Source organism: Xiphias gladius, chromosome 3 (assembly GCF_016859285.1).
Source record: "Xiphias gladius isolate SHS-SW01 ecotype Sanya breed wild chromosome 3, ASM1685928v1, whole genome shotgun sequence".
Lineage (NCBI taxonomy): Eukaryota > Metazoa > Chordata > Actinopteri > Istiophoriformes > Xiphiidae > Xiphias > Xiphias gladius.
In genome coordinates this window covers 4288423-4301013 of record NC_053402.1, presented here as the reverse complement: position 1 = coordinate 4301013, position 12591 = coordinate 4288423, and the positions used below count along the sequence as shown (strand labels likewise).

General features: G+C 36.8%; 1 protein-coding gene across 1 annotated transcript; it reads right to left on the bottom strand.

Annotated features, from left to right (window-relative positions):
* Nucleotides 1-5569: 5569 nt before the first annotated feature.
* Nucleotides 5570-11031, bottom strand: LOC120788085. Its single transcript, XM_040123590.1, has 4 exons — nucleotides 10958-11031; nucleotides 10302-10494; nucleotides 9189-9239; nucleotides 5570-5858 (listed from the first exon to the last, which is right to left on the bottom strand). Exons 1-4 carry the CDS (start codon nucleotides 11029-11031, stop codon nucleotides 5574-5576), a joined length of 603 nt encoding a protein of 200 aa, XP_039979524.1. The 3' UTR covers nucleotides 5570-5573.
* Nucleotides 11032-12591: the final 1560 nt, after the last annotated feature.

Genomic DNA, 12591 nt, shown 5'->3' with positions numbered 1-12591 from the left:
ATTCACTTGTGTTGACATTTTTTGAAGTCAAAGAAGACAACGAGAGTCAAAAGATATCGTGTGCAAGCAGTATTTTGCGAGAGTTGCAGTGCCAGGATAACACAACAAATTTTTCTATGCTGGTCAGTTAACACTTGTGTATTCCTGCTCCAAGTTCTTGTTCAGAAAGGCTGTTCAGCACTGGGGGTTTATAGTAACATGCCTCCGCTCCTATTTGAAGGATCAAAAGGTTGATTTAGTATTGTTCTTGGCCAAAAATCTTTAAGCAATTTGTTGCCTTAAAGGGGCTATGTTCTAGGTTTACAGTGGCCTGGGTATGAATTTTCCTGTTAGATTAGATAGTATTGTTTAGTTTACATTCTGAGCAGCTCTGTAGCTCTCTGTCAGACTCACTAATGTTCAAAAACATATACAGAGACAAAGAAAAACATTTGTTTTAAGGTGTTATAATGGAGAGTGGACAAAGTTTCAGTTTATGTTTAGTATTTCCTGAGATGTTTTTTTAAAAACCAGGCAGGTTGATGTGACTAACCCATTTCGGTATTGACTAAATGATTTGTTTAGTCTTCATAATGACAATATGGAACGTAAAAAACAACGATAAGTAAGAAAAATGGATTCATATTCATATTACTCAGAATCATGCAGCCCTATCCCTCATTTAAACTGAGTTTTTCAGTAACCTCCGGTTATTGTCCTGTAACTGTCTAGGAGACATCTGAAGTCACCATCAAATTGGAGATCATACCCGTAATAACAAACTTTTGTGATATTAATGTTTATACAGTAATTATTTAGACATTTCAGTGGCCTGCCTCATGCTAGGACAAAACTTTGTTGACACAGCTCCTATTAAGCCTGCCTGGAGTTCAGTCTCCACTCTCAAAACAGGATTCAGCAGCAGAGTCTCCTTTGTTTGTGTGTTTTTGTGTTTTTACCAGGTTGTAAATGTGGTTCCCTTCTGCTTGGCACTTTGTCCTTCCCACCAGTGTTTTTGTTAGTTGCTGCGAAGAGAAAAAAAAATTCCACGTCAATCCTAACACTGTGGTTAATATTAATCTTCATTTCAACTGTTATGTCACTTACATTATATTATAAATCTACATCTCCAAAACAATCTAAACTGCGTTTTTTATTACCTTCAGAGCATCCTACAGAGACTGAAGATATATAAAATCATCTAGAAGGGGATCTCATAAGACTTCAAGGATCATAACAAATATTGTTAAAACAATGATCAGAAGGGCACTCATAGTGTCAAAATTAGTTGTTGATGTTTATTAATATATCTTTAAAAATAGCATGGTAGTTAATAACCTTTTATTCATGTCATACCTTGAGATGTACCTTCTAGGGCAGAGTCAACATCTGAAAATGGAAAATTAAAACTTAAAATACATCATAACAAACAGTAGTAGTCCTTGGACTACGTGTAATGAATCAAACAGTGGACATGTTGGTGGACTGAGATAGATGGTCATACTGTCTGAGGTGCCTGGAGGTTCCTCAACAGGCTGCCTAGCTGTCTTCAGCCCTGCAGCATAAATAGTATAGCTCAACATAAATGGTTTGGTGTCATATGTTCGTACATTTCATAAACACATACTGCTCTAAACTCTTATGGAATAACTTTCAATCTCTAGCAGGATGTCGTCAGCATCACAGAGGGGCAGTTAAAACTGCATGCTCTAATGTTTTTTTTTTTTTCAATGATTTGGTGGGTCCTTTTCTTTGAGGCATTTTGGTGTCAAGGTATAACTCACATAGTTCTATATTTGTGGTAGTGTCATGACAAGTGTAAGCAGCATATCTACATCAGCCCATCAGCAATTAAGACATTGTAATCACTTGAAATTTACTTGGCATATGTTAACCATATGTCTTTATAGTACATTGACCATATTGCATTAGTAACAGCCATGTATATCTGAACTATCTTACTATTTTGGAGTGCATCATATGCTACACTTCTCATGTCGCCTTAAATAATTTCATGTTTGCATATTTAGTTGCAATTATCCATTTTGTATCAGTGGATATGCCTCTCCAGCCTCGCTGTCTTCACTTAGCACTTAGTCTATGTCATCTAACAAAAAATGAATGTTTTAAGCATCAAATACGTTTAACATTGTAAATGTTAACTTAACATATAAAGATCAATCTGACATTTGATGAACATTATTAAAGTTCTAAATTCGTTATGTTAAAGATTGTCTATAGGTTAGGATTACTTGGAAACCTTTACACTAACCTACAAAATAAAATTTAGAACAACTTTAAATAGCAATACCTTCAACCTCCTCAAGTGTTTTGCCCTGAGGATTTGTAAAGGACCCTTCCTCATGGCAAGAAGTAGTTTTGATATTTTGGCCAGCTTGGTTGCAGCCTCTGGAAGCTTGTAATATACTCTGTCGACTCGTATAACGTGGCCCAGAAAATAAGCAATTTTGTCCAACTAGTGGTTTTTTAGCTTCAGAACCTGTGACAAAGTTGCAACATGTTTGCATAACTGTGTTGACCTGAGGAGTTCAGGGTTTTGCACACCACATTCATTTGCATAAATCCTCAGACAGTCTTGTCCTCTGTAAGGAGTCAAACTGTTGGGTCTTGCAAACAGGAATATGTTTTCTTCTGGGACTCCACACTCTTTTCTTCTGCTTATGAGGTGTGTTAAGGCATCAACCATGTATGGTGATAGTAGCACAGCAACTTTTTGCCCCCTTCTACCCCTAATTTCCACCCGACTGAAATGTGCACGAAGTTTTTGTTCAAACTTTGTGAGGCCGACTGCAACATCCTTATGCAGGGCAGCTGTCCCTCTCTAGGAAGTCTTTTAGTGGCAACTTTTCAACCTCTCCTCCACGTCTTCAGTTGAACAGTATTATTTTTGCCAGAGCTGCTCTGCAAAGTTCCCCATATACTTGTGCAGATGGCATCTTTTTTAGGTTCTCTGATGCTAAGCCTGCAATCTTTTCAAGATGCTGGTGAAGATGTTTGCACATCCTCTGTGAAAGCAAGGTTGGATGGCTTGTTAAAGTGCCCCTCATTCAAGGTGGTCAAAGCTGTGTATGAAACAAGTTCAGACCACTTTGCCATTAGAGCTATGCAGTGTATGATGTCACATGTCTTTTGCAGTGAGTGGCCCACCTTAAGAGCAAGGCTTGGAGTTTGGTAGCGGTGCTTTTCTTCATCAAACCCTGACACATTCTTAACAGCTTGGATAACCATATGAAACTTTGCAGGTCTCACAGCATCCTCAAGGTTATGTATCAAAAATTCTCTACGTGTTGTCAGCAAAAGTCTTACAACTTCATGGAACTTCTGTCGAATTAAGTCACATTTGGTGGGATCCTGTCCATGTTTATTGAAAAAGGACTGGGCTAGCTGAAGAATGCAGACATCACTGCACGCAGCAGCAGAGATGTCACCATCTTTCATCACAGTTAACAGCTTCCAAACACCCTGGGATATCTGTTGACACAGTGCTGATTCTGACATCGGGGCCACGGAAAAAACTCTAGTTCTTCCTGACCTTGCATTGCCTTGCACTCGTTTTGAAAGAGATTTTCAAATGTGTCACCACAGATCTCTCCAGACAAACATAGCCTGGCAATACATACAATGCACATACTCTTTTGGACCATACTTCTTCTGTGATGTTCTTTTAAGTTTTAGTAATCCAGTCCTGATCATTAAAACATCTGTTGTGTTTGTAGTTCCCTTTGATCCGTAGTTTGTCCAGCATTTTTTTTGCATTCTTCAGGGTGCTTTTGCAGTGCCAAAACCTGAGCCACATCCATATTGTTTGGATATTGGATTTTTTTAAGTGACGCACAAATTTTGACTGGGATTTTCCACAAATGTAGCAGTAGCTCTTCTTACTTACTGAAGAGGTTTATGTTAGAAGACTGTATGCATGGATCTTCCCCAGCTCCTGTGCTATCCTTAACAGATATGTCTTCAGTATAGCACATCATAACTTTATTGTGAACTTCTACTACTTGTATTTGCTTGCCTTTCCTACAGGACTTTTCAAGCTGTGCTGTGCTGACTACATCTTTAGGCAATGACTCTTCAGCGGTGAGGCTTTCTTGGCAGTGTCTGCTTTTTTGAAGTCCTGAGGTACACTCAATGCAGGACATTTCAATGTTTTGAACTTGTGAGAGATGTTTAGCGTGATCATATTTTAAAAGCTGTCTGAGTGACTGTAAGAATCAGGTACATAATCCTCATCTGACAGTAATTCCTCACTTGAAATCTGTTCTTCTGAATTCTGATAAAGGAAAAAAAGTAATTAATACATTTTGTCCTTAAAACAAAACTAGGTCAAAACTTAAAATATGGCTAGACTTCATATTGCCAATGTGTGAAATTGAGGACGCAGCTGAAAACTGTTGTGAACCGCTGTAACTATTTTCAATGGAAAGTAGCTAAAGCCTGCCTGAAAAGTTGCTAAATGTCGCTAGATGACATAATGTGCTAATTAGCATGTTAATGATGTCATCGTGTCATATTTGCATTCTGCCTAGTGTCCACAAGTTTCATCCCTTTATCTGTTTGCTTCCCGCCTACTGTCTGTGCGTCCATATATAGCAATTTAATCCAGCCGAATTCCCAATAAAGCTGTTTTCATTTACATGTTTTTCTATTTCTGTTGTCAGACAACGGAAGAAGTATGTAACAGTGACTGAAATACGGCCCATTAAGACTACATGTTAACCAGCAGTCACTTCCAAGCTGCTGGTCTGCACTGCTAAAATCCTGATTTTACAATCGCAATGTCGTCTGACAAAATCACTAGACACATAAGTTACACATAAGACGACAGCTGTGCTGTGATTATAGCTATATTTACTTGTTAAATGATCACTCAGAAAGAAAGTTAGAAACTCATTAATGTCTATGTCAGCTGATGTGCAGTCAATTGAATGAGACGCTAAGGTTTTTCCAAAAAATTGCTAGATTTGTCGCTAAGTGCTTTATTGAAGAAATGTTGCAAAAGTGGTCTGAAAAGTCTGTAAATCTAGCGACAAAGGCGCCAAGTTGGCAACACTGCATGTATGCTCCCTCGATGACATAATAGAAACTGTTTGCGCCAATTCACTTTGAAAGGGCAATGGCCAATGGGGAATCTCCAACACTTGGCCGGCCAACCAATAGTGTAATGTCATCACTCAGTCACGCAGCATTTGGTTGACCGATGGTGTAACTTCGTCAGTCAGTCAGTCAGGCAGTCATCAACATTCACGTTTATAGGGCTGACCCTGCCGTTGCCGTCCAGCCAAAAAGGTACATAACTTCAAAGATAATTCCACAAATGTATTTACCAATAGCAGGGGTTCAAGACTGGTCTTTCGATTTTTATCATAACAGGATTTGTGCCAGAAGCAGGAGCAAACTAGACAGAGGATGTTATGAACATAAATATATTTATGTTGCATTTGCATTTACACGCATTTAAAGGATTAAATGATTTGTTTCATAAAAACGAAAATGACAGATTTTGAACATTTTATTAGAAAAATATAACATCATCAGATTATTTAAAAAATTGTTGTATAACTATGTGAAGTTCAACTCTCAGAGGCAGTAATAAATACCAGGAGGCAGTTGTTGCCCTCTTTAAAATAAAATACATTTGTAGAAAACTGCTTTGAATGTAATGGAAAAACAAAGACCTCTGTGATAATTTGAAGTTTTATGGTAAAGCATTTATAGAAAATGTTTTTATTTATCAGAACAAAATACTCACCCTTACATCTCACACCGATCCACCTAAAAGCAGGAAAGGGTCCACTACAGCCTGCACATTTACCTAAGCTTGATAATACTGAGGAGACTAAGTCATGGTTGCAGTTCTGTTGACAAAAATAGTGGTTATGATATTATATTATGAATATCAAATTACACTTCAACTGATTAGAAAGAATCATGCATTCTAAACATTCTTCCTTATATGCAATTTTTAGTGTCTGACTGAAAAATAATCACAAAAATAAATTAGTTTGAAAAACAAACACAAATGTATTGCATTCACTTTGGTATTGTTTTTAAACAAGTAAATATATGCATGAAAACTTTTTTTCCAACTCTTATCCATTCTGAAGTGAAATAAACTAACTAGATGTTGAGAGGTTAACTAGAAGTAACTAGATGGTTTACAAAAGCGTTTGAATAAATTTCATTTGACAATTTTTTTAAATATACAAACTGTACCCACACCTACAGTCCGGTCCATTCCCCACAGAACACAGCATGACACCAGCAGTTAAAGGTATAATACACTAATGGAGATCCAATCTAAATGTGCAAAAGTCAATACTGAACGTCTGCCCATCCACTACAATACACAGTATGACACCAACAGTAAGTATGGGGACGTATACAAACCATGGTCCAACATGAGCATGGCGAGAGACACACTGAGCCCTCCCCATCCCCCACAATGCACAATATGACACCAGCAGTAAGTACAGGGATGTACAACACACAAACCATGGTCCAACCTGAGGCCTGTACTATGAAGCAGGATTTGTGGTTAGCAAGGTAACTTCAGGTATAACTCTGGGTTTTCAGGGTTGCGACAGTGGTTCACTTCTTATTGGGACACAACGCCACGTTACATGTTAACTTATGCTGCACACCTAACCTGCTCCGGAGCAGGTTAACTCTAGAGGATAAGATCAAAATCTGTCAACACCCAACTACTGACTAATCAGATCACTGGAAAACAAGAGTCACCATTCCTACAGGATACTCACAGGGACAAAAGGGTTTACAATAAAATGAAAAATAATTATAGAGCAATAGATATTTTTATAGCCCAGTTGAATCGTTTTGCTGTTTTAGACTTTCCATGTCTCCACTCTGGTTTTAAAAGAGATGTTCTAATAAAAGGAGGGAGAGATTTTCACACTAAGTCACTACATAATAACTATTACAGCTTAATTTTAATTGAACAAAGATTATTTGATTCCCAAAAGGATTCCTGACAGTATTGATGATTTTACTCTCATATTCTATTAGTGCAGCTCAAAATAACATGAAGAGACTCTGACGATTATTAGAAAAATTATCCATACACTATTAAATACTTCCCATGATTATAAATGAACATGACAGTCAGATTGACCTCATCAGACATTAACTACTTTCCTTCTCCTCTCCCTTTGGAAGTAGAAACAGTTTGACACTACTTTAATCTTTTTTAATCTGTATCACATATTCATACTGTAGTTTGTTCATCGGACAGAAGAACAAAAATACTCAGGAAGAGTTAATAATAGTTCCTCTACTTATTTACATTATATCCTTAGCCTGACTTTATTAACTGGAAATTATTTTCTAGTGTTTCTTTTCTATTCTAGCTATGTGATCATATTGTTAACATTTCACCTTGCTGCATATAACTTTTGTCTGTGGCTATAAGTGAATTTAACTGCACTGTTTCTACTCACATCATATTAAGTACTAGGAAAACCCAGACTTAATGGAGCCAGTTGATAACCAGCTTCTTGATACAGGTTATGGAGGATGCCCAATGTTAGGCTCATTGAAGCCAGAAAACGAGAAAGATATCCTGGGTATGTTGTACTTGCTTTGTAGTACAGGCTTCTGAATGTGGTGAGAGAAAAACTGAACCTCTTCCCACCCCCCACAATACACAGTATGACACCGGCAGTAATTATTGGGAACATACAACACACAAACCGTGGTCCAACCTGAATGTGGCGAGAAAAACACCTCTGCCCATTCCCCACAATACACAATATGACACCAGCAGTATGTATGGGGATGCACAACACATAATACACAAACTGTTACCTCAACATGGAAGGCAAAACATTGCTGATTCCCCACAAACACAGTAAAAACCTAACATCTATACAAATATTCAAACAATCAAACATTCTGAAATACTTTAAATAAATACAAGTCAACTGGCATATATCTAAAAACTACAGCCTGCCTTGCAACCATTTTTTTCTCTCTCTTTATGTTTTCCACTATAAATAAGTTTTAAATTCACTGGACAGTTTAATATGGGTAAACTAAAGAAACTAAATTATCAACAACTTCACTCATTAATGTTTTTTGTGTGACAGTCAAACATCAGAGGTGGCATGGCCATTGCAGAATCCGGCTCATTTAAAAGCCGCAAAAAACACAAAATGAAGTGAAGTTACACACATATTTAATACTTACATATACAGTGAAGTAAAAAATAAAATCTCTTAAGTTTTAATCATGTGACCCTGTGTTAACTGTTCAGGAATCTTTTCTAAAATGCAAAAAGTAAATAAAAACATAAGTTTTATGTGTTTTTGTATTACAAAATCCCCCTCATTTCTCCTCCTGTAAAACATTATAATATTTCAGATAACTCAATTTGCCCATCAATAACTGACTGTTAGCTTGTGGGTCGTAGCTTTTACAACAATAAAGGGTGGGTGTGTGTTTGAGTGTCAACTGACAAAAACTTTGATTACATTTTCCAAAGCACAATCTCACCCCAAATGTTAGATTGTTGGTTTAAAATAGATGCCTAAGGGTTCTCTACAACTCTAAAATTACTTTTTGATCTCTCTCTATTGTTCAGTATCACACAGCACTGTATTCGCTAAGCCACCTATTTACTTGTAAAATGTCTGTATTTTTGTTTTGTCTCTGCTCTTTTCACTTGTTTAAAGTTCACATATTTCTCTGCACCAATCAGAGTTCAGCAATATTTTCATCAAAAGTTGATCAGTGAATTTTTTAAATGTTAAACTCTTAATAAATCTTAGGATTTTTTAAATTTAAGGTTATGTATTTAATGTTAGAAATACTACAATTTTTATTTTATTTAATCCTCAAACTTTAATAATCGTTAATAATTTACCTGATCTATGTTGTCATTGAGAACGTCATTTGTTATTGCCATATCAGCATGTTGAGGATCTGACTCAGTTGAAAGCTTTCATGAAAAAAAGTAAAAAGTAAAAGTCCCCTGTGAAATATGAAGCAAGCATTTAATGTTGAACAATTAAGGGCCCTTCTGTGCCACAGTACAAGAAATATGTGAGCAAGCATAAATTAAATGTTTCTAATCTCCAGTATCCATCCATCCTAAAATTTAGATTGGACTTTGGCACTCAAATAACATAAGAGAAATGTCTACGGTAATTTTTTTAATGTAACTCAGTCACCTGTTGAATGTTGTCATTCAGTCTCAGTTGAGGATCCGTCTCAGTTGAAATCTTGTGGGGAACAAAGGAAAAAGTTTGATAACTTAACGTTATTTTTCACGCCAAGGCTGTACATGCTGATGCTTTTAGTCTCTCAACACAACTATGTATTGAGAGAATGGCAGATAATACAGGTGATATCCAAACAGTATCTGCACACAGTCCTTAGTGTATATGTACCTCTCAGGTACGGTTTTTGTGAGGTCAGTGTATCTACACTACTCAATACAAACACACAGTCCTCAGTGTGTATGTAGCTCTCAGGCCCAGGCTTTGTGAGGACAGTGTATCTATATTTTAATGTATAGAGAAAAAATCTACACAGTTTTTTGACATTCTGTATCATCTTGCCAAAGTTCAATGGTAATTAAAACACCAATCAAATGTTGTCATTCAGTCTCATTTTAGTATCTGTCTCAGTTGAAATCCTGTGGGGACCAAAGAAAAAAGTTTGATAATTAAACATCTAATTTTGCACAGTAGAAATTGAGGAGATGACAGACATTGAGCCTTGTCTACCTGTAAACGTAAAACATTTGTTGAACTTCAGGAAGAAAGAAATAAGTTACTACATTTCAGTAGCATTTTCAGTTCATTTCCTTATTCTCACAGTCTGTAGCTTTCCAGGTTAGAGACAAACTCATAGACATTTACCTTCTCTGGTGCATGCTCTGCTACACAGCTGACTCAACCATTTGACTTTTGTTCTATGTCTGGAGTCCCATGTGAAATATGAAGCAAGCATTTAATGTTCTGGGTTTCCCCTGAAGTCCCCTGTGTATAAATATATTAAAACTATTGAGGTACAATGTTCACCTCTTAACTTAGTCACAGATCATCTCCTTAACAACAAAGAGCAGTCATCTAGAATAGGATGAATAGCTTGTAGTAGATATAGCAGTTGCATTTTTCCATGTTACAATGATTTAAAAAGTTTGACTATAATTGAAACTTTATTCAAAACCACTCGACATAGTGAAGTTTGATTTCTCTGTGAAAATGACGTTAAAAGATAGTAGATTGTCAGGGCCAAATGTTCAGTCTTTGTGAGAGTTAAGTTCCATCTGTAAATACCTTGCTTCTCCACAGCCAGTCAGAATCTCTGTAGTTGTATCTGATCTCTTCCCCAGGACCGATGTCCTTTAGTGCAAATAAGCACAGATGGAGCTTTCCATCCACTGTGATTGTTTTCATTTTGCTTTTCAGGGTCACTTGATCATCATTGACAAGTCTCCATAGAGAGCCGTCTTCTTTGGCAGTCACAATCCTGAAACAGTAAGAACTCAATACTAATTACAGGGTGTATTAATAGAGACTGAAACACACAAGCAGTGAATGCAAATCAAAGAATCATGTTTCTGGATGGATTACTCATCGATTTAAAATTACTGCTACTTTTACTAGTATGGAGTAAAAAAAAGCAGAGTTTGTATCTCTAGGCGACCTACAACTTAAGCAAGACGTTGCAAAATTAAGTACAGCAAGATACATACTGTAACTGTTTTCCATTGAAACAAAATTGAAACATAAAAAATTGAAGCGCTACATGGTACGCTCTCTTCCTACTTTCATATTCTTGTTTTGTTATGACTTCTCTATATTCAAAAAGGAATTCTCCTTTTTGAAAGTGGCGGCAGCTGAACACTCCTCAACCTAACAAAGAACAGATGATCAGACAGGATAAGTGAGAACATTTAAACAATACTTAAACATAGGTCTGTGTTACTCACCTTTGAATGAATTTATGTACATTATACAAAACCATCCTTGTCTTTACACAGGAATGAAAAATATGGAGCCTCATTCGTAGGTTTTATCTTGGCCCTCCGGGACCCTGTTGCCGCCATCTCCAGCAAAGGCCCAATGATAATGTCTACAGTCACTATACAACATATTTTATTAAGACATCTTGACCGATTAAAAAAAAAAAACGGTCAGTGTCACTGATCATGACATTATTCACTGACCAAATCAACTACGAATTTACACTTTTATTTGTAATAAAGGTGAAGAAAATAGCTGGTAATAAGAACAGCAGTGATAGATCTGTACTATTTAGGTGTACCAGTAAACCATACCAGTGAACTAGTGCAATATTTGAACCGTGACTAAGGTAAATCAGTTCATTCAGCATTTTTGAACAAAACATATTTGAAGCATCAAATTTTCACATGCTGCTTTCTCACTGTCTCGCAACCACGCTGTGACTATCAATAAAGAGAGACATTATGACAGGCACTAGCATGTACAGGCTGTATGCTTACTTAGCTGAGAATCTCCATAGAGACACGCTGCCACATGACCGCTAAGTAACAGCAACCTACAAAGTTGTGTCAGACTAATGAATAAGGACAGCATTAATTAGAGTCACCAAATAGGCTAGCGTGACCTTCCTTCACAATGCAGAAAGCAACTTTTAGCAGTTAGTAGGCCAAAGGTCCTGATTTTTTGGTCAGCGATGTGCACACTAGGATAATTAGCTCAAATCTTTAGCACAAAAGCAGACAGCCCAGAGAAACACTGAGTTCACTGTGTTCACTCATTAACTTCCTTATATCTTGTACAAAATTCAATCTCATGCTGGCAATAACATGCCTAGTCAGCTATTTAATCAGTCAGTTTCGAGCTTTCCCACCCCACATAACCATACTTGCATGCTATCTTTTATAGAGCTGTTAACCGTATTACCCCTTGTTTTCAGTTGCCTGTCTTGTTGGTAAAGCATGCTAACGTAACGGTATTTTTATTTTCATGTAGTCATGCACTAAATCACAGTCACTCGTAATATCTTCAAATGCTTGCTCAGACTTTTGTTAAAAATCGCAAATAATATACGTACATTTAAATAAACATCTGTTACTTTCTGACAAATGCTAGATAAATGTTGACACATGGCCCAAGCAAGCTAGCGCTAACTGCTAATGTTAATTAATTTGACGATTGTAGAATATTTCACTCTTAACCAGCCACCATTTTTAAATTAAAACCAGTTTCTAGTTTTGAAGTGTAGCTGTGTGTTTTGAGTTTCATCACCAGTCTTATCTCCTGCGCCTCCTCTCCTCCGCAGGTGTTACGGTCAGCAACAGGAAGAAGAAAGGGTCGGAATAATTAATTACAAACAAGCACAGTATAGCAATTATGTGTCAGGAAGAATACATGTGGATCTTAGTGGATTATTAGTGATTTAAAATCATTGGGGGAATGTACCTTTACTTTCCCCAATGATTACATTACAACTTTACAATGATTACATTACAACTTTACAAAAATTGTAAAGTTGTGGCCGCTGAGGTTTCCTGGATAATTTAAGATTCTGTGTTGAAATCCAATTAACACAGTGGCTTTGACAAAACCCCTTATTATG

What these genes read in the sequence shown, in the direction of transcription:
- LOC120788085 (XM_040123590.1), bottom strand. Translation starts at nt 11,031, where the DNA reads ATGAGGCTCCATATTTTTCATTCCTGTGTAAAGACAAGGATGGTTTTG. An exon ending in ACTGGCTGTGGAGAAGCAAG is followed by an intron (nt 9,240 to 10,301) that starts GTATTTACAGAT and finishes GTTCCCCACAAG; the next exon opens with ATTTCAACTGAGACGGATCC. An exon ending in TGAATGACAACATTCAACAG is followed by an intron (nt 5,859 to 9,188) that starts GTGACTGAGTTA and finishes TTTTGTCAACAG; the next exon opens with AACTGCAACCATGACTTAGT.